We start from the raw sequence: 23,050 nt of genomic DNA on the forward strand, positions 1-23,050 counted from the left end.
GGGAGCACGCCATATGGCGTGCACCCGGAAAGCTGAAGCATTTTTTGTGGCCGCCAAACGGCTATAGGCCGGGCGGCTAATGGTTAAGTCACAAGTTCTTTAAACAAAAAAAAAATAAATAAAACCTCAGAATGCGCGGCAAACACGCAGTAAAAACATGGCAAAAACACATGCGTTTTTTCAGCAAATAAGTGTGAAAGTAGCATACCAAAGAAAAAAAAAAAACAAAGACAAGGTAGAGTAGGGTTAAAGGAGAGGCACCTACAAGGTCTGCCAAAAAGCTTTGCCAATTGCCTGAAGGTATGAGCCTATAATCAAGAGAGTCTATGAATACTCAGCCTGTGTCCTTTACTGTGTAAGATAATGCAATTTCCCTGGCTCTGGTGCTGTTCCTCTGCCAGTAAAGCTGAACTCTGGGCCGGAACTTAAATAATTCCAAATACAAACCCCCTTCATAAAAAATAATAATAATAATAAAAAAAACAAACAAAAAGAAAAACCACACAAACGGCTTCATGAAAAATAAGTTGTATTTTAATGGCAAAACAGCAAGATAGATTTAATATATTTAATCATAACCAGCATATTAAACATACTATATTATATAGTACATTCCTGGCTTAAGGTATAGTATAAGGTATGTAAAATATTGTATAAATGAAAGTGACAATTTTTATAGTCATGATATCATTCATATGCTTCCCAAGTTGTGGGCCATTTACCATGTTTGGCAGACATACTCACTCTGAGAACACAAGGGCTGCGCTACCAAGGCAGTGGATTAGATGGGAGCTCAAGGAAACAAATGAACAATCTGTTCTGCTTTATAAATACAGCATTTACAGTTGGCACTTACAAAGGATGTAATGGCTACACAGTTAACTAAACCTTTGGAAATGCATCCTATTTTTTTTTTTAACACAAATTTATGTGACATTTTAACATTTTGTTTCTTTAAAATTATATATTTTATCAGTCTTTATTAGAACAGGCTTCTAATGTTTGGGCAATTTAAAAATACAGAGAAATTAGGATCGAAAATCACACACTAATGTGAGAGAGTGAGTAAAACTCCTCATGCTGCTCTATAAAAACACATCTGAAAACAGGGAGGACAATACAATAATTTTACAGACAGTTAAATGATAGGAAAACAAGAGGCAGCAGACAGATTCAAAACAGTTCAATCATTTTACACAGATTCCTTATTTTGCAGCACTACAAAATAGAAATACATATGCGATTAAGAGCACATATTTGTCAATGTCTTCACCTAAGATTCACCAATTTTTAAATTGAATGTTATATGGAAATTGGATGAAAGTTCTATGTATCCTGGGTTGAAACAATGACAAATAGACCCTTGGTGTTAAATAGCAAAACACTTGGTTATTTCCAATTTTGCAGCCAAATTGGGATAATACCTACTTTATATTTGTTACAAGTAAAAAATTGCAGTTTACATTTTAAGATGATATTTTCTGGAACTTCCAGCAAGTACAAATTCTATGTAGCCCTCGTTTTTATGAGGGGTGGGGGGGGTGGGGAACTGTGTTTACTATAAGTAGCCCTGTCTGGAGGCAGACATCTGTGTAATGAATGCTGTGTGAATTGGAACATATAGCAAAACATAGTGGGGTTTTCTCAAATTTGACTGCAAAAATGGAAATACACTTTAAGAACCATTGTGAATACACATCCTCAGTTTGTTGGCAGGACAAAAGAAAAAAAAAGGAAAAAGTAGCACATTGATGGGATCATCCCTCTACTCACTCTGCTGTAGTGGTATGCTCTGTCAGTATATGGGCTTGCAACAGAGCCTCAGTGTATGCTACTGCTGCCCCTTTCTCTCCCATTGTGTAGGGAAAAAAAAAAAAGTGGCCAGAGCCCGAGGTATTTATCCTTATTACTTTTTTAGGTTTGTACCACAATTTTATTTTTACTGGAATAAAAAAAAAAAAAATGAGGGGAGTAGGAAATAGGTGAACTTTGCATTTTATGAGGTTGTTTTTTTTAAAGAAAGTAACGGATAGTACTGTCACAAACACCAGTTGAACCTTATTATTTCATCTAATGCCATAGAACAAATAAACAGCAAAGCCAATGAGAATGACAGCTAAAAAGAAAAGAAAAGTAAGCTGCAGCTGAAATATTATGTAAGACAGAAGTCCATTCACTAGCATGGAGCAGGAAATGATGAAAAGTCTGGTGATGTTACTGCTGTGCTTCATGACCACAGACATGATCAAACCATTGAAAGCCTGACTGATGATAATGACAAAAACCCAAATGGAGAAGCCATCTAGAAAACCACCATTGTGACTTCCTGAAATGTGGGCTAGCAAATTGATTACAATGCCAAAGGAGTACAAGAAAATGTTTTGTAAGTTTAGAGGGATCTTTTGAGTCTTTAGTGTCATCTCAGTGTAAACAGCAGACATTCCAGAGATTAGACAATAGATCAGCATTATCAGTAACCCTGGAAGAGTGTTGTAAAGTTGCATGGCAGCTGAGGCCTCCTCTACATCCCTAATACCACCATAGCTGTAGAACACACCAGCAGCGGTCAGCAAAAACATGGCAAACCATTTGCGAATGGAAAGTCTCTGACCTAAGAAAATGCTGTAAAGTAAAGCAGTACTGACAATCTTTAGGTTGCTTAACACTTGAAAACTGCTGGGGTCCATGAAATGCTGCATGTGAACCACCAAATTATTGTTAGCACCGTAGAGAATCGCAGGAAAAGCATAGGGGAGAGCAAGCCTCCATGATACAGACATATCAAATGGTTTCTTCTCTGTGATTAGGAGACATGCCAAAGATATTATAAATTTCAATACTTCAATGAGAAGGACAACTGCTGATGAACTGAAAGGTATCACCCCATCCACTCTACAAATAGATATTAGAGGTGCATGAGATCCATAGATGATTACAGACAGTATTAACATAATCGTCCACTGTACTCTTCTCAATATATCTGCAGAGGAGGATCTCAAGGATTCCTCTGCCCCTACATTATTGATAACAATCATCACAGCTTGATCAGATTAGAGATAACCAAATCATAGGGAACACAGGCAGGCAAGGCACTAAATAGACTACTGTTTTTAATGGTTATGTCTTTTATACTGCCGTCAATGGGAAAACATGACTTCTAACTCCTTGAATGCCAATTTGTGGATTGGACTGAACAGTTCACAGATATAATGTTAACTTTTCCACCCCACTTCCTGCGTTTTAATACATGGAGACAGCTATGCAAACACATACATTAGAATCAAATCTCTTTTATTAATATACAGAGTAAAATATTTGCACAGCTCAAGTTAAAGAAAATAGCTATACTCTAGGAGCTACGGACTGTACTGTGTGGGGTTAATATGTAACATGATAAAAGAATACCATTTTCCCTGGCTATAAAGTTAATATGCAATACTGGTCTACAAAAGGTAGAGATGACACTGCCGAGACTTAGAAGTGCTATTTAAAATTCATGAACATTTTAAGTCAATTTGCTGATTGTCCAGTGAATGCAATGTGTACCAATAGCAATGTTCTCATCACTTTTTCAGCATTGCTCTGTAACGTTTCATCCAAAATACAATTTGCATTGAATCTAGAAAAGAAAATTAGAGAAAGCACTTAACAGTGTGCTATCAGACCTGCTGAGCCAATTCCTACTACCTGCTGCAGATCCAGTTTAGACAATTGCACACGTAGTGACACAGTATGCAATTAGAGGTACCCAATATGGAATATAGTTCCAAGAAAGCACTTAAAGCATGGAAAGAGCAGTTAATGGAGTATCAGCATATTCCTCCTGGCTTAATCAGGCCCTTTTCTTAAAGAGCTAAGGTAGTCTTTGATAGTCTTCTCCACGTTTGGTACTGCATAAGCCTGAGCAGCATAAATTCCTGTGATGGTTCCCACTGCAACGCCCAGCACAGCAGAAGCCCTGAGTTTGGAAACAACATAGCCAGCCAGGAATCCCTTTAAAAATGGAGAGCTGAGGAAAGAGCCGTCCTGCAAACAATAAAAGTATAATTCATGTTATAGCCATAAAAGGACATAGGAAAAATAAAAATGTACTGTATGTATTTGCCAGTATAACCTAACCTTGTTATATTGAGCACCTTCTAAATCTCTAAAAAAAAAAAAAAAAAACAAAAAAAAAAAAAAAAAACGGTCCAGGACAGAAGCCCCATTTAAAATTTAAAGCACAATTCCAATGGGGGGGAAAGACAAACAAAAAAAAGACCCCCCCCCCTTCCCACCCCGTATGGAATAGAGCATTCTTTCTGTAATTTTTAACACAGGGGAACCCTTAAAACAACATTTACTATATTAATAGCTCATGGTACAAGTGTGGTGGTTAGTGGGAAGAATGCTTCTTACAGTGGTGGCAAGTGGGAGGAATTCCCACTTACAAATAGCTAAAAAGATCACTGGTGTCAGTGGTTACATATTGGAGAGGGATAAGTTGCTCAATGAATACCTGGCAACCTTTGGGGGAACCCTAGGATTCCACGGATTATTGGTTGAGAAAGACTGGCAAACAGTGACACTCACTGCAACCAACATAACATAAAGCGGTCTTCAAAATTCAATTAAATGTCAAGTTATGTTCTATGTATGTATGCCCTACTTTGTGATATACATAACTGTGTCAGATTAGTTCCATTAGGGTCTTATCGTGCAAATATAACTATTTTTATGCTTCAGTATTAAATCCGCATTCATACGTTTTTAGTATTGTTGAACAAAAGTGTCTATTGGACCAATGCAATTAGATGGATCCCAAGGGGCAATTAGTATGATCCCTCCAGATGTTGGTCAAGTGCACTTCTGGTCTTAAACCACTTAAACCAAGGACATGCCAGGCCTCAAATCACTATCGCATTTTATTTTTTACTTTTAAATGAGTGTCCAGAAGCTCCCTGAATCTGTTTTATGCAAATCATTGATGTTTGCTATAAAGTAAGGGCTGCTTAGCCCTTTTCCTGCCTATTAGTCCTAAACAAAAAAAAAAAAAAAATCAGTAGAAGTTTTGGGAGTACAAGGCAGCTCTCGACATTCTGGCATACAGGTGAAGTTTTGCAAAATTATGTGCAGACACACCACTTTAGATACTTGATATACTGACAGGTGTATTCTGAGGAGTTAAGTCACAGAGGGTTTATGATTTTAGCTCTGCTTTGGCAGAATTATTTTACTTTAACAATTCTCATAACAGTATCAGGGACCACAATACACCAGTCTGCAAACATGACTTCTTTACTTGTGTCTCGTGTATTCATTGACCATCAGTTGGCAGAACTTGGGTTGGGACAGCAGAATTTATTATTGGTCATTTATGGCTAGGTCCTAAGAATTTCACTGGTTATTTTATAGTTGCAACATGTAATGATGAATGCAGCTCCAGAGGATTCAATGATGTGACTGTTTGTTTACAATAAATACACCACAGGGACTGCACACAAAACAACCCTGCAGTTTCCTCAAAGCAAGCTACTAAACAATCACATTCATTAAAGTCAGTGTAAGGAGCTGATGGAAAGGATGATTCAGCTCTTAAACAGATATAGGGATTTATATAAAAAAAAATAAAGCTGATCTGACCATTTTTTATAAAACCATAAACAGTATTGAGTGATTATTAAAGAAGTACAGCCAAAGCTCTTTTGGCTGTACTTCTCCTGTGGATTACAGGAGTGCAGTTCGTTTTGCACTCCTGTGAACCATTTTCAGCTGACAGTGGACTGAAGTCACTCAGCCGATCCAGGCTGGTGAGAGTTCCTGGCTTTAAAGTCAGATTCCACCCAGGAGCCGCTGAGAGCCTGAGCCGACAGTGGTGATTGACAGTCACCACTTAGCGGTCATGTGATTGCTGAGTTCTCAAGCTTAGAGCCGGTGGGGGACCGATGCTACATACACCAAGTAAGTATAATTGGGGCATAAAAAAATAAATAAATAAAAAGCACCACTCCTACTCACCTTGCCTCCAGTCTTCTGTTCAATGTACCTAAGTGGAGATCATTTCACTATCCTAGTGAAATCCTGGACAATTAAAAGCTTAGACTGACTTCTGTTTGTTACCATTCCTACACTAGGATATCTTGCCTTGTGATAGATGAATCAAGAACACTACTATGTGTTTTATATGGACTTGCCTAGGTTTGCGGTTATCTTTAAACTACAGCATCTGGCTTGGTAGTCGTATAAAACGACAGGGCTTTCCTTGAATGGATCCATATATACATATAACCTGGCACTTTAATCTATGAATATCTAAATAATTGGTCTCTATAGCAGCCTAGGAAGGCATCTGAAATTATATGTACAATTTTTCAAAGATGGTAGTTTGATCTCGCTGGGCCATGTAGGGGTGCCTCACATAATAAATTTAACAACAGAATATGGAATACAAGATAATTAGATAACATATGCAAAGTTGCTGGGTTGCCATCCATCTGCTCCTGAATGGCTACAGTGCCAATACGACTTTTGCAGGTCAAACTAAAAGGGCTATTTTAGGTCTCTCCTTTAGGATGGTCATTGCTGACAGAAAGAAAACGTTTTTTCGAGTTCTGAACGATTATGGAATGTTGAATATTTGTATACTTACAACAAATTATAAACAACCATTTTTGGTTTTGTTCTTGCTAATATTATCTCACATTCTGACTGGGAAGCTTACAGTATAGAGGCAGTGATCAACATATACAGTGGGGATCGAAAGTTTGGGCACCCCAGCTAAAAATTTGCATTAATGTGCATAAAGAAGCCAGGGAAAGATGGAAAAATCTCCAAAAGGCATCAAATTACAGATTAGACATTCTTATAATATGTCAACAAAAGTTAGATTTTATTTCCATCAATTACACTTTCAAGATAACAGAAAACAAAAAAATGGCATCTGCAAAAGTTTGGGCACCCTGCAGAATTTATAGCATGCACTGCCCCCTTTGCCAAGCTGAGACCTGCCAGTGTCATGGATTGTTCTCAATCATCGTCTGGGAAGACCAGGTTATGTCAATCTCAAAGGTTTTAAATGCCCAGACTCATCTGACCTTGCCCCAACGATCAGCACCATGGGTTCTTCTAAGCAGTTGTCTAGAAAACTGAAACTGAAAATAGTTGACGCTCACAAAGCTGGAGAAGGCTATAAGAAGATACAAAGCGTTTTCAGATGTCAATATCCTCTGTTCGGAATGTAATTAAGAAATGGCAGTCATCAGGAACAGTGGAAACAGTGTTAAAGCAACATCTGGAAGACCAAGAAAAATATCAGACAGAACAGCTCGCAGGATGAGAAAAACAAATTCAAAACCCACGTTTGACTGCACGATCCCTCCAGAAAGATCTGGCAGACACTGGAGTTGTGGTACACTATTCCACTATAAAGAGATACTTGTACAAATATGGTCTTCATGGAAGAGTCATCAGAAGAAAACCTCTTCTATGTCCTCACCACAAAAATCATCGTTAGAACTTTGCAAATGAACATATAGACAAGCCTGATGCATTTTGGAAACAAGTTCTGTGGACCGATGAGGTTAAAATTGAACTTTTTGGCCGGAATGAGCAAAGGTACGTTTGGAGAAGAAGGGGCACAGAATTTAATGAAAAGAACCTCTGTCCAACTGTTAAGCATGGGGTTGGATCAATCATGCTTTGGGGTTGTGTTGCAGCCAGTGGCACAGGGAACATCTCACGAGTAGAAGGAAAAATGGATTCAATAAAATTTCAGCAAATTTTGGATGGTAACTTGATGCCATCTGTGAAAAAACTGAAGTTAAAGAGAGGATGGCTTCTACAAATGGATAATGATCCTAAACACACCTCGAAATCCACGGGGGATTACATCAAGAGGCGTAAACTGAAGGTTTTGCCATGGCCTTCACAATCTCCTGACCTCAACATAATTGAAAATCTATGGATAGACCTTAAAAGAGCAGTGCGTGACAGACAGCCCAGAAATCTCAAAGAACTGGAAGACTTTTGTAAGGAAGAATGGGCAAAGATACCTCAAACAAGAATTGAAAGACTGTTGGCTGGCTACAAAAAGCGTTTACAAGCTGTGATACTTGCCAAAGGGGGCAGTACAAGATATTAACTCTGCAGGGTGCCCAAACTTTTGCAGACGCCATTTTTTTGTTTTCTGTTATTTTGATAGTGTAAATGATGGAAATAAAATCTAACTTTTGTTGACATATTATAAGAATGTCTAATCTGTAATTTGATGCCTTTTGGAGATTTTTCTATCTTTCCTTGGCTTCTTTATGCACATTAATATAAATTTTTAGCTGGGGTGCCCAAACTTTCGATCCCCACTGTACATATGGACTAAACATACTTTTCCCATGATTTTTTTTATCAGGACATGCATAAAAACCACAATTTTTCAGATTGAAGTTTGAATAACTTAGGAAGGTTTGGATGGTTAGCTTCAGGCATATTTTAGGTTTAATAGACTTTCAATTTTTATGCCAGATCTGGGAAATTGATAATTTAGTGTGTTTTTTTATCAATCTTTTGGTGTAATTTTTTTGTAGAATAAAGCTTTTGTATTAAAAAAAAAAAAAATTATATATATATATATATATATATATATATATATATATATATATATATATATATATATATATATATATATATATAGTTGATGCCCTAAGCTTTTTTCAATTTAAATATATCATCTACAAAAAAGGATATTTTTTAAAGTCTATGCAATTTTACATTGAGGAACATTCTTCTGAAATTAAGATTTTCAAATTTTTAGACAACTTTTTCCAGATTGGTGAACCTCATTAGCCCATCATTACATTTGAGACACTCTCACTAAGATGCTTTTCTTATACCCAATCATGTTACGGACCGGTTGCCAATAAAATTAATTAGTTGCAAAATGTTCTTACAGCGCTTCCTTGTTAGTACCACTTTGCCAGCTTTTTGATGCCCTGTGCCAACGTTTTTGAGATGTGTTGCTGCCATCAATTTCAAAATTACCTTATTTTTTTCTTAAAAGTGTAAATTTTCTCAGTTTAAGCATTTGGTAGGTTTTCTATTGTGAATAAAATATGGGTTTATGATCACTGTATTCTGTTATGTAGATTTACACAGCGTCCCAATGGTTTTGGAATTGGGGTTGTTTATATGTTTTGAAGTCTGGGCATCATGAATATAGACATATTTCTCTTTTGAATGAGATTCTGCAAGAGCTCCACCTCCTGTTCTATACACACGCTACGGCGGGGACAATTCTTAAAAAGAATTACCACCAATTCACAGATTAGAAAACTGGAGTTAATTACATCCAGCTCAGAGCTGGAGTACAGATCTATGCAGTGCAAGAGTGTGGCATGTCTGTGCTGGTAAACGGTCATGAGTGGAAGTAGGCTCTCAGTTTCCCATCAGGTTCCACCCACTCCATTACAAAATTCTCAGTCATGAGCCAGTATGGACTCTCCAACCTTAGTGCCAGCCTCCAACAGATTCATGTACAAAGAAGACTTGTCTCAAAAATATACCATTTAAAACATAAGAAAAATTGTTTATTGCATGGGAAGATCTCTCATGGAAGAGAGATTTGACTTTACCTGAGATACCCCAGCTTGCACCTCATTTTCCAGTTTACGTTGCAGGCCTTCTAACTGGTCTTTAAGAAAGACGAGGTCCTTTAACTTTGGGGAGCCCTGAGGAATGTACGAATATTAAAGAAAGAAAATTGTAAATGTGTAATGATATATCCTGCCATCTATATAATTAAATGAAAAAATATAATATAAATACGTTTCAGCTGTTTTTATTATTCAGAGAGGAGTCCAACTATCAGTAAAAAGTATCCTCAAATGTGTAACTTAATAAATAAGAAAAAAAAAAAAACAAATGATCTGTGCTTTACAAGCACAAGGTACCACCAGCCAAAATGGATACTTCATGAGTATATTAACCTACAGCAAAAATGTTTACAAACCCTACAACTTTAAAAAGTAACCTCAAACCTAAGCTCTGATTCATATCTAAAATGCATTGAAGCTAGAAGTATAAGTTCCACAATGCTCAACAAAGTCCCATGCTTTTAAGCTGTGCCTCTTCACAGGAGCACTGAGGAACCTGTAGCTTGACACCTGAAGTTTAGAAAGGTACACAAGCTACTTTTGAAACAGAATGGGGAATTTTTGACCCCACAGACTTCAACTGGAGTGTCTGAAAACAAGACTTTCAAGCCTAAACAACCATCTTCCTTCTAGTAACTAGCTCTCCATCTGTTATAAACAAAAAATGTTAAAGTTTAAAACTCCTGAAAAAAAAAAAAAAAAAAAAAAAAAAAAAAAAAACACCATGCAGAAAACCACATCGCCTGAAAATGCTTACACTCAGGTGTGCATTTTATGTTTAATATTAATGTCTATTGAGAAGTTTTTGCAAGTTGAAAGTACAATAACAGTAGGGAAGTGACCATGGCAAGGCCAAATGATAGATCCCGCATGCATATCACCAGTGCACAAGAAACCTAAACTAGACATAAATAAATTATAGGCATATCAGCAAGACATGGTAGTGTAAAAGTCACTTTCAAGTATGGTTAACTTCCAAAGAGAAAAAAGGGAGGCGAAAGAAGGGGGAAGAAAAAAAAGGGAGGGGACCCAATCTCGAGCATGCTGCAGGAGCATGCTCGAGTTCCCAGAGGTGGATGAAGCAGGTTGTCGGGCATCAATATAAATGATAAAACGCTTTGAAAACAAACCAACAGGCCCATATCTTCCTATAATGGTTAGGAAAATGGAAAATCTGTGTAAGTTCTTCCATGAGACACACAGTATGTCCTCTATTTTTCAAAAACGATGAGCAATAGATGGAATAGACTTGACTCCAGTATACAGGTAAAAGGGATTTAGCCATGTTTAGGAGGTGAAGGAGCAGTTATATCAGCCTTTAGATTTGTTTGTACAGTGAGAACAACCGACCAAGGATTTGATCGGAGCACTCAGTAATAATGTTCCTCTAATAAGTGTGGACAGTGCCACCAAGGTGTGTTTAACATTCACAAGGGCACTACCCGAAAGTTAATAAAACTCGTCAGATCATACGGACCTCATACAGTGCAGTTGTGAACATCACTGTATCAATTTATGTTATGATGGTTTATATTTAGAAACCGATGGATTGACCATTGTATACATTTACCAAATCTACTGTCTGATGCCAGGATAAAGACAGGTCCAACATGCACTCCACTAGGGGAGAAGACAAACAAGGCTTGTAGCACAGTTGAGCAGAATCTCCTAGGTTATTCAACTATTCAAAAGTTTATCACCATATCAAAATGACAAATATGAGCACCAAAATGAATGCAGAAAAATTGCTTTTGATGTAATAGTAATTAAATCTTAGGAGCTTGGCTGCAGGTCTTCTCACACAGGCTTGCTCTCAGGTACATATATCGTTTTGGATATCTGTACGCGATGACACATACTACTGCTGTACATAAATAGATATAAAGTAAAATCATATTTGTATAGAAGATCTTACCTTTATCAGGCCTACAGGTTTTAGTTTTATTAAAATGGTGTATTTACATAGTAGTTACATAGTCTGGCTGAAAAAAGACAAACGTCCATCCAGTTAAAAAAAAAAAAAAAAAGTTAAATATTCCAGATGAGGTCTTAGTAATGATTTGTACAGGGGTAATATGATCTCCCTCTCTCTGGAGTCTATACCTCTTTTAGTGATAACAGAGTTGAATAGTGCTGGATCCTACTTCTGGGTGAAATTGGTCCAAACCTTATATAAGCCATTCGCAGTATGAATCTGTAGCTATTATATCAAATTAAAAAGAGCTCTAATTCCATAGCAATGAATAAGTTTTACAAAAGTAGAGCACATTTATAAAGCAGTTAATGTGACATTCATCAATCATTTATTGCAGGTATATCTTCCCAGTGCATGTGTTTTTAAACCACAGTAATTTATTTACCGGTGAACATTTTATGAAGTGCTTTGTAAACCTGTAGCTAGAAATTTGCGAGCAACTTAAAGCGAACCTTTACTCATAACAATATCATCTCAATATTTTAATACTTAAAAAGAAAAAAAAAAAAAAAAAAAAAAAAAACTTTCAGAGTAGTTCAATGTTACTATAGTAACACTGTACAACTCTGGCGGGGGTTAATGGATTTTTTTTTTACTTTGCAGGAGCAATAAAGAATATTGCTCCACATGGGGCGCAGCACCCCTCTGTGTTAGTACAGCCAGACTGATGTACGTCGCTCTGCCTGTAGCTGCTGTTACCAAACAATACTTTCAGCAACAAGGAGTTGGCTTCATTCCAGAAAACATAACCTAAAAGTCCACTTATCTTCAACATAAACATCACAAAAGGAAACAAAGAAATGTAAAGTTCATATATGGGAATTACCCCAAGCTTAGCAAAGTCCACCTTGAAGTCCTCATGCACACTGGACGTTTTTGCAGCTGCTGTTTTTGGCGTTTTGTTCTACAGACAGTAAATTCCCCAGCATGTTATCCTATGTGTCCATGCACATGTAGACTGAAATCAGCGTTTTTTTGGCAGGGGCGATTTTTAGCTGGAAAAAAAACCACCGAACTAGTGGGTTTCTAGAGGGTTTTTTTTAGCTGTAAAAACACTAACGCTGAAAAATGTGGCAAACCGATGTTTTTGGACTTTTTTTGATAAAAAAAAAAGGCTAGCAAACGTGAAAAAAAACTCAGAACACTAATGCAAAAACGCTGAAAAACTTTACACTGTAACATGACTTTACACAGCTAACGTTACGTGTTATTAAAATGCCCAGTGTGCATGGATCCTAATTGTTTGGCAGCTTCCAGCACATGTGCAGCACTCAGACAGGTCTCTCTCAAACTCCTACTCCTCATATCTTTGCACTGGGAAATTCCTGCCTTATGTATTGCTTCCTGGAAACTGCTTAATCCTGTAGGGCCCAGAGTCCCCATAGTCAGGAGTGGAGGTCCTATTTTCCACCCGAATGCGACTCCTGACCTCCAAAAATCCTAAATAAGCTACAACTAAAGCAGAGAGGACTGCGAGTCAGTCCTGTCCTTTGTATAACTGTGTTGGAAATCCTCACCCTATACGGGTGAGACCCCTGAATACATCCACCTGTCTCCCTTAAAGGGACAACAACCCTTGGCATAGGTAGAGTTTTGCTACCGTTTGTTCGATTTTCTAATCATTAGTGGGGTCAAATCACTGTGTGGTTACATTTCCATCCTGTGCCTTCAGATTTTGTCATCACTGTGGTTAAACTGTTCTCAACCAAACAAATTTCTAACATTGTATGTAATTTTTGTTTGGAAAGGTCCATTCATTCCAAAATCAACTGTTAAAAGCAAATTATATTTTGAACTACTTTTCAATGAATTTATTTAGGCCGCTGAACGTATTGAGCATATTCATATGAATATCTACTAGTGTATACCCAGTTTTAGGAAATTGTGTGGTAGTGAAGGAATACTTCGAGGAACAGCCCTGAACTGAAGGCAAGTATTTTTGGAGGAGGTTTAACAAAAAACACACATACACCGGGCTGAACTTTAATGCAAGCCTGTCACGTTTTGGTTAATATTGCAGTATGTCGTTCGATAAATTTAGAAATCCTCCAAACTTTTTTGATGACTGCACATAAACCTACACTTACCAGCCACTTTATTAGGTACACCTGTTCAATTCCTTGGTAACACAAATTGCTAATCAGCTAATCAGTCAACTCAATGCATTTAGCATCTAGAGGTGGTGAAGACGACTGGTGGTGAACTCCAAATCAAGCATCAGAATGGGGAAGAAAGAGGATTTAAGGGACTTTGAACGCAGCATGATTGTTGGTGCCAGACGGGCTGGTCTGAGTATTTCAAAAACTGCTGGTCTACTGGGATTTTCATGCACTATTTCTAGGGTTTATAGAGAATGGACCCGAAAAAGAGAAAATGTCCAATGAGCGGCAGTTGTGTGGACAAAAATGCCTAGTTGATGTCAGAGGTAGGAGGAGAATGGGCATTCGATTTCAGCTGCAACTTTCAGATGGTAGGGTTAGATTTTGGCGTAAACATGAAAGCATGGATCCATCCAGCCTTGTATCAACGGCTCAGGCTGGTGGTGGTGTAATGGTGTGGGGGATATTTTCTTGGCACTAACAAGGTGTACCTAATAAAGTGGCCAGTGAGTGTATAGGACAGTATATGAAGAACTTCAAAGATACTTGGATACCTTTGGTTTAGGAATATTTATAGCTTTTGCATACAGTCCATGTGACATATTCCCCTTCTGGGCACTGATGCAAAAGGTATCATAATCCAAAGCAACCAGACTGCAGCTAAGGTACGATGTATGATAAATGAAGACTGCTATGGTTTACTGAATGTTACCCTTTCAAGGATTTATTTAGTAGAACACGGATAATACTAGTAAACAAAAATTAGCCATCGTAACCAATGCATTCTTCTTTCCTCAGAATGTACCAAACTGTTGATTTGGCCACTCATAAAATTGCTGCTCTCTCTTTGATGGATTTGTTTAGTTTTTGAAGCCTTACAATGGCCTGTTTTACTTGAACGCATGATGTAGGTTCACAGCAATAGCTTCCAAATGCAAATACCACACTTAGAATCAACTCCAAACCTTTTACCTGCTTAACTGATGAAGAAATAAAGGAGTAGCCCACACCTGGACATGAAACAGCTTTTGATTCAATCCTCCAATTACTTTTGGTCCCTTGAAAAAGGGGGATGGCTATTCTTAAGAGCTGTAATTCCTAAGGCCTTCCTCCAATTGGGATGTACATACCCTCAAATTAAACCTGAGAGTGTGCACTTTCAGCCCAAACCCATTATATAACTATAGCTTGAATATGTTTTGGTAAATAGCTGGAAAAAAAAAAAAAATGTGCCTGTGTCCAAATATATATGGACCTAATTGTAGTTTTTTGAGCGACAGTCGTTTTTCTTCAGGCGATAGAACGCTCAAATGTGAACAGGGGCCATTGAAATTAATGGGATTGGGCTTGTTGAGCGTTTTAGAGCTATAAGCTTCAAGAAGAAAATCGCTTAGGTGTGAATGCAGCCTAATTATATTTTAGCTTTTATCAATTTACAGGAGTCAATTCAGTACTAAAGGGTACAGTGCTTTTATGTTGCTCTTCGACTTATTAGATAAAAGGCCCAAGCTATCCGACAAGATAGTGAGACACTTGCTGTGTCCTTGTGTAGGTCACTGTTCTTCAGCAGTGCTTTTGTGCAGAGACATGTTTGTTGCAGAAGCTCTTGAACAGCTTGAAGATCACAGAAAACATATAAGCATTGCCAGACATTGAAATGACATTACATGAAATGACTTTTCTGGATGTAGTTTGTGTTAAGCTGGAGAAACACCTTTGCCTGCTCATTACCAGTGTTAAAACATATTACTATAACATGCTGTACACATGTGCAGCACTGCATTGCCATTCATTCCTCTCCTATCAATTTCCCTTTTAAATCAATACAGTCTAAACTTTTTTATTAAAGCAAATATTTGAGGAAATTGTACTTTTTTTTGTACATGTATAGTTAAAGTGTATTTTTAAAGTTGAACTCCGAAGAAAAGAAAAATCCAACCCAAGATTTACACAGCACAGACATGTACCTACTGTACATTTTCTCTGCTATGGTAGGTATCACTTACAGGCCTTGTCCCTCCCTTAGCCTGTGATTTGACAGGGAAAGGAGAAGTAGCAGACTGATAAGCTCATCTCTCTCTGATGTCATTCTGCTCTCTGCTGCCCTCAGAATGCTCTTGGTTAATACAGGGGCACTGCAATACAATTGATTGACTCCTTGTGCTGCTTCTCTCTGAGTCTGAGCTCCGCTGCTGCTGTAAAAGGACCGAATGAGGCCAATCCCGAGTCAAAAGCAAGTACTTACCTTAGGTGTGTGCGTATGTATGTGTGTGTATATATGTATATAGCGCTGAGCGAACTATTGGCGCTTTATAAATACTGTATAATTTATATATATATATAAAAATAATGTACAAAAACTCCTGCTTTCCATGTCACCCCTTATCTCTGCCCAGGATTTCAACTTCCCACCCAGCTACAGGTGGGGTTATTTTCATCACCGATACAGGTGATGAAAATAACCCCACCCCTCTCCGCACCCCACCAGCCCGCGGCCACACGGTGGTTCTCAGCCTTACCTGAGAAACCAACCGATCTTGGTGCTGGGCATAGAGATAGAGGAGGAAAGATGACCTCCACTCATCTCTATGCCCTTGGAGGACTGGACATGTTTCCGTAGCCGCATCCGTCACCCCCTCCCTCTGACAAATAGTGCGGGGAGAAGTTTCCCCATACTATCTGTTAGATTTGAAAATGGCATGGCCATGCGGAGCTCCTCCAACACAGCCGCGTCACTCATTCACAGAGTTCACTCATTCACAGCTCTGTGAATGAGAACCATAGGGCTTGTAGTTTTCAATGAACTACCACGGCGCTGTGGAGCGCCGTGGTAGTTCATTGAAGCTTCCTGTCATATCTGCTTGCTTGTACATCTCATACGTCAAGCAGATATTCTGATTGGTCTGCAGGAGACCTGCATGATATCAGCGTTCTACTGATCGCTGGTGCAATGCTTTAAAGGCTCCTTTGGACAAAAATAATAAACGCAAATTTTTTTACCTGCCAAAAAAAATGTGCATTTATTATTTTTATCCAAAAGGTGAACTTGTCCTTTAATGCATTCCCTACTTGCCGACCGGCCCATGCAGATATACTGTGGGCTGGCAGCTCTTCTGCTCCAGATCACATGTACATGGTGCGGCATTTCTATGCTGTCATTCGCTGCAGCACAATCCAACCAGCAGGTCCTTGCTTTCTTGGTCGGGACCTGCTAAATGGGTGAGTGAATGACAGAAAAGAGCTCTGTGTTGTACAGGCAGCAGCGACGAGCTGTGTTTTTTTTCCCTGCAAAGCAGGGAGTAAAAACAGGCACATTGCTCAGTAAAAGCAGCACATACTACAGGTTGTCAGGCACACAGTTAACGCTTTGATTGCCCCTAGATGTTACCCCTTCCCAGCCAGTGTCATTAGTACAGTAACAGTGTATAGTATTACCACTGTAATAGTATCAGTGGCAGATAGTTCCAACAAAGTGTCAGTGCCCGAATATCCGCTGAACTATCACAGCCACACTATAAGTCACTGGTTGCCTCTATTCCTGAGGACGATCTACTGGTCGAAACTAGTTGAGGGCTTATGACACAACTTCCGCTGAAGTCACTTCCAGGATTTGGAACACATGCTGGAATGCGGCGGCAATCTTAATTCCCATTCATATTATACAAAGCTGAATACACCTAGTGCCAGGAAAGGCACTTATTTTTGTGAGTGGCATTTCTATTGTTTGGCCCCATATTAAAGTTTTATACAGGTTTTACACTATGGGATGTCTGGTTTTGTTTTTATTTATTCTTAAAATATGAAATACTGCCTGTGGAGGAGAAGAGTTGCCTAACATTGATGCAGATCTAGTGGAAAGTTATTGGTTACTACCAACAACCTCGGTTATAAGGGCGAAAGAATATCGGCCATCAGGACTGGATTGCAAACTGGGACAGTCCCAAAAAAGTGAGTGTGACTTACCTAGAGATAGGTGGTCATGAAACGATGGTGAGTTTACATCTATGTGGGGCTCCAGTGTGAACACAGTGAAGCACTTGTCATTTCAGTATGGAGTATTACCGTTAAAGACACAGCACCATTGCACCAATTATTCATATGTTGGGACTGAATATTAATATTGTATTTGTATCTTGCTCAGTATTATCACGTTAAAGATTGCACAGTTTATTTTGTCTATTTGTGACCTTAGCACGGTCCATTTTTGAAATATATTACTAATATAAAAAATAAAAATTCCAGTATATACACCATAGTTAGTAGAAGCTGCAACTTTACACAAACTAATCAATATAGTTTTTTTTACCAAAGACATGTAACGGAATACATTTTGGTCCAAATTTATGAAGAAATTAGATTTTATTACTGGATATATTTTATAGCAGAAAGTAAAAAATTTTTTTTTTCAAAATGTTTTTTTTTTTTTTTGTTTATATAATAATAATAAAAACAAAATACAGTGGTAAACAAATACCACCAAAAGAAAGCTCTATTTGTGTGAAAAATTATATAAATTTAATTTGGGTACAGTGTTGCATGACCGTGCAATTGCCAGGTAAAGTAGCATAGTGCTGAATAGCAAAAAATGGCCTGGTCATCTAGGAGGTAAAATCTTCCAGAGCTTAGGTGGTTAAGGCATAAACTAGTTCCCCTCTCCCTGTACTTAAAAGAGAAGCATGGGATGTTTTTTTTAATTGCCAACTCATACTTAGGTGGGTGCAGCATCCACTGAGTTCTCATTGCTGCTATGAGCAGAGAGCTGTCTGCTCTGCCACCCCCCCCCCCCCCCCGCCGCCGCGCGTGCACTGAGCTGTGGAGGGGGAGGGAGTGGCTGACTCAGGATCTCAGCAGATCTCTGAGAGGCTGAGCCAGGTGCCACTCCAGACTCTGGGGTGGATCCCAACTTTCACGTTGGGATCATTCCCTAGCCTGGGCCAGCTGAGCGAAATCAGATGACTTCAGCCTGCTGTCAGCTGAAAATGGGTCACATGAGTACAGAACGAACTGTACTCCTGTGAGCCATAAGAGAAGTACAACCAAACGAGCTTTGGCTCTACTTCTCCTTTACACACTTACCTGAATCCAGTGCTGTCCCAGCTGCAGCTAGCTCTTCCCCTTGTCACAGGAGACTCAGAGTAGCGGGTGCTATAGGCTCCTGCCAGACAAATCCTGTGAGAAGAGGGGGGGGGGGCATGTGGCCAAGCCGTGCTGTGTGCCTCTATGGAAACACAGAGCCTGAATCGGGAACATCCCTACACGGGTGCCTGCTCAGCAGCCAGCTTGCTGAGGGGAGCACTCGGAAGAAGCAGTGGACAGTGCTGGCAAGGGGACCGCCAAAGAGGAGGTAAGGGATCTCGCACAGAACAGGTGTTAAAAAAAAAGAAAGAAAAAAAATGATTTTATATATATATATATATATATATATATATATATATATATATATATATATATATATATACAGTCATGGCCGAAATTGTTGGCACCCTTGATATTTTTCCTGAAAATCAAGTATTTCACACAAAAAAGGTATTGCATTAACACATGTTTTGCTATACACATGTTTATTCCCTTTGTATGTATTGGAACAAATATAAAACAGAGGCAGAAAAGCAAATATGACATAATGTCACACAAAACCCCAAAAATGGGCTGGACAAAAGTATTGGCACCCTTAACTTAATATTTGGTTGCACACCCTTTGGAAAACATAACTGAAATCAGTCGCTTCCTATAACCATCAATAAGCTTCTGACACCTCTCACCCGGAATTTTGGACCACTCTTCCTTTGCAAACAGCTCCAGGTCTCTCTTATTGGAAGGACACCTTTTCCCAACAGCAATTTTAAGATCTCTCCACAGGTGTTCAATGGGATTTAGATCTGGGCTCATTGCTGGCCACTTCAGAACTCTCCAGCGCTTCTTTGCCATCCATTTCTGAGTGCTTTTTGACGTATGTTTGGGGTCATTGTCCTGCTGGAAGACCCAGGATCTTGGACGCAAACCCAGCTTTCTGACACTGGGCCCTACAGTGCGACCCAAAATCCTTTGGTAATCCTCAGATTTCATGATGCCTTGCACACAGTCAAGGCACCCAGTGCCAGAGGCAGCAAAACAACCCCAAAACATCATTGAACCTCCACCATATTTTACCGTAGGTACTGTGTTTTGTTCTTTGTAGGCCTCATTCCGTTTTCGGTAAACAGTAGAATGATGTGCTTTACCGAAAAGCTCTATCTTGGTCTCATCTGTCCACAAGACGTTTTCCCAGAAGGCTTTTGGCTTACTCAAGTACATTTTGGCAAACTGTAGTCTTGCTTTTTTATGTCTCTGTGTCAGCAGTGGGGTCCTCCTGGGTCTCCTGCCATAGCGTTTCATTTCATTTAAATGTCGACGGATAGTTCGCGCTGACACTGATGCTCCCTGAGCCTGCAGGACAGCTTGAATGTCTTTGGAACATGTTTGGGGCTGCTTATCCACCATCCGGACTATTCTGCGTTGCAATCTTTCATCAATTTTCCTCATCCGTCCACGACCAGGGAGATTAGCTACAGTGCCATGGGTTGCAAACTTCTTGATAATGTTGCGCACTGTGGACAAAGGCAAATCTAGTTCTCTGGAGATGGACTTGTAACCTTGAGATTGTTGATATTTTGCCACAATTTTGGTTCTCAGGTCCTCAGACAGTTCTCGTCTCCTCTTTCTGTTGTCCATGCTTAGTGTGGCACAGACAGACACACAATGCAAAGGTTAAGTGAACGTCTCTCCTTTTTATCTGCTTTCAGGTGTGATTTCTATATTGCCCACACCTGTTACTTGCCCCAGGTGAGTTTACAGGAGCATCACATGCTTGTAACATTCTTATTTATCCGCAGTTGTGAAAGGGTGCCAATACTTTTGTCCAGCCCATTTTTGGAGGTTTGTGTGACATTATGTCGAATTTGCTTTCTTTCCTCCCTTTTTTTGTTTTGTCCCAATACACACAAAGGGAATAAACATGTGTATAGCAAAACATGTGTTAATGCAATACGTTTCGTGAGAAATACATGATTTCCTGGAGAAATATCAAGGGTGCCAACAATTTCGGCCATGACTGTATATATATAGTTAGTAAGCTCCAAAGATCAGGGCCCTCCTAACCTAATAATGAATAATGGGGGTTAGAGGTTCATATATAAAGTACTGTATCACCCAGTAAATGGCTTCCATCCAGTAGCCAAAAATATGCAGAAAAAAGAAGTTGTGAAAAGAGATTCACAGGAAAGCGGCTACATTTTGGACAGAATGCAATACTCAGAAAAATTTCCAAAAATTATGCTTTATTGTTATTGTTTGTTAGTAGACAATAGGGTAATTACCCTGGTTCACCATCACCTCAGTATGAGATAATACTCACAGACCTAAAACCACATCAAGGGTAGATGCGTCCCACTCACTTGTGCTCCTAAAGGGTTGTATTCTATGAGTACATATAGATAATACTGGGGCTCTATTCCTCCATAATAATAATTTTTTACCCATACTGCCTTGTTTAGGCCAAGGGTTATGTCTCTTTCATATGGTGACTGTATTAGCCATTTTGCATAGCATGTCATAATAATATATACCTTATGGTACAATTTTTGATATACCTCCTACTGGTAGTGTAACCAATGTGGTGATGCTGCAAATGCTTTAGACAAGGTTTTTTGTCATTGTTTTTGCAGCACATTGATATCTAGACCAGTCTTGATGTGGTTTTAAGTCTGTGAGTATTATCTCATACTGAGGTGATGGTGAACCGGGGTAATTACCCTATTGTCTACTAACAATGTTTAATAAAGCAGAATTTGTGGAAATTTTTCTGAGTATCGCATTCTGTCCAAAATGTAGCCGCTTTCCTGTGAATCTCTTTTCACAACTTCTTTTTTCCCTCCTAACCTAACCCTCTTGTATTGAATCTGTATCGTCTCCAGTTATATTGTAAAGTGCTGAGCAAACTGTTGGCACTATATAAATCCTGAATTTATATATATATATATAATCTTTTACAAGCACTTTAGGTGACAATGACTAGGTGGCACAGAAAATGCCATCTGCCTGGCACTTGTGGTGCCTTTGGGCGCAGGAAACTAAAAAAAAAAAAAAAAAAAAAAAAAAGGGCCTGTGTCTGGCAGATTGCTGTAGTTAATACGTCATGAAAGAGTTGTCACCAAAACTACCAAGTGCACAAGCTGCATTACAACTGCTTACATCACCTACGCTATGGCAGTCTAACTATAACACACCCCAGCATGACTCCGGTGAACACACAGACAAGACTTCCTCTCACACAGACTATTTCGTAAAAGACAAAGTTAGACGGGTTACACAGCTCTCAAGCCGCCACTCTGCACTCACCTTGTCATCCGCCATGTTGTCCAGCCAGGACAGGCGCACTGAAAGGCACACTGCCGGCGAATCGATGAGCTCTGGGATCTACTTCACGTGCTAACAGCGACCATCGGGAGAGCGCCTGCATTTCCTGTACCCTCAGGCCACGTGACGGCTGTGTAGCCTTTGCCAAGACAAGCCAGGACACGGATGGGTGTATAACATGATGGGGGCTGTGATGTGTGAAATGAGGAAAGGTTATGGAGGCGGACAGAATAGAACAGGACACTATATATATGGGTTAGTAATGTCTTTTTTACAAGGAGGGCATGCAATGAGTAGAAGAACCTGGCTTTTATTTAATGAAAGCTGGAGAAATCATTGCGTCATTGGAATTGTTGGCTAATATGAGGGGCATTCCAGTCAAAGCAGGACTTTTCATTTTATAGCTATAAAACGGGATGCTAGCGTGGCGGTACGACATGCAGCAGTAAGTGTGTCCCATTACCCTCAGTTCACATCTGTGTGGGTGGTGCTGCTGCGGATCCGCACAAAAACCATCCGCACAGAAATGCGGACCTGCGGGCGGCAGCCATTAGTTCTAATGGCACGCTGCCCGCACTGGAAAACGTAACCGTACTGGGAACCAAGGTTCCTGTGCGGGCTGCATTTTCCAAAGAAGAGCAGGGACTTCTTCCCTGTGTGGCACAGGAGTCCATTCAAATGAATGGGCTCTCTTGCCTGTGCAAAACATGGCCTACACGGCCGCATATATGTGAACCGGGGGTTACTGTTCAGAGATCTCTTCTCAAGATGGCAGACAACAGTGTTAGTTTGTGCATGGAACGCTGTGTGGTGATTAAGTTTCTTGTGCATGAAGGTGTAAAACCCGCTGATATCTACAGAAGACTTCAAGCACAGTATTGTGATGGGATTCTCAGGCGCGGTAAGACATTTGAATGGTGTAAACATTTCAAAGATGGTCATACCTCCATCAGTGAAAA

The 23,050-nt window shown here is 39.3% G+C and overlaps 2 protein-coding genes across 2 annotated transcripts; both read right to left on the reverse strand.

The window, feature by feature from the left end:
- Nucleotides 1-512: 512 nt before the first annotated feature.
- Nucleotides 513-3,137, reverse strand: SLC35A4 (solute carrier family 35 member A4). The gene has a single exon (XM_089661703.1). The coding sequence runs from the start codon at nucleotides 3,033-3,035 to the stop codon at nucleotides 2,067-2,069; it is 969 nt and encodes a 322-aa protein (XP_089517829.1). The 5' UTR covers nucleotides 3,036-3,137; the 3' UTR covers nucleotides 513-2,066.
- A 137-nt stretch (nucleotides 3,138-3,274) lies between these two features.
- SURMIR (SLC35A4 uORF mitochondrial inner membrane regulator) lies at nucleotides 3,275-22,208 on the reverse strand. The gene is made up of 3 exons (XM_089661796.1): nucleotides 22,074-22,208; nucleotides 9,603-9,698; nucleotides 3,275-4,026 (listed from the first exon to the last, which is right to left on the reverse strand). The coding sequence occupies exons 1-3, from the start codon at nucleotides 22,086-22,088 to the stop codon at nucleotides 3,829-3,831; spliced, it is 309 nt and encodes a 102-aa protein (XP_089517922.1). The 5' UTR covers nucleotides 22,089-22,208; the 3' UTR covers nucleotides 3,275-3,828.
- Between the last annotated feature and the right edge of the window lie 842 nt (nucleotides 22,209-23,050).

The sequence above is a fragment of the Staurois parvus genome, unplaced genomic scaffold (genome assembly GCF_062004578.1).
Source record: "Staurois parvus isolate SC_StPar_1 unplaced genomic scaffold, SC_StPar_1.0 ptg000006l, whole genome shotgun sequence".
In the NCBI taxonomy this organism is placed as follows: domain Eukaryota; kingdom Metazoa; phylum Chordata; class Amphibia; order Anura; family Ranidae; genus Staurois; species Staurois parvus.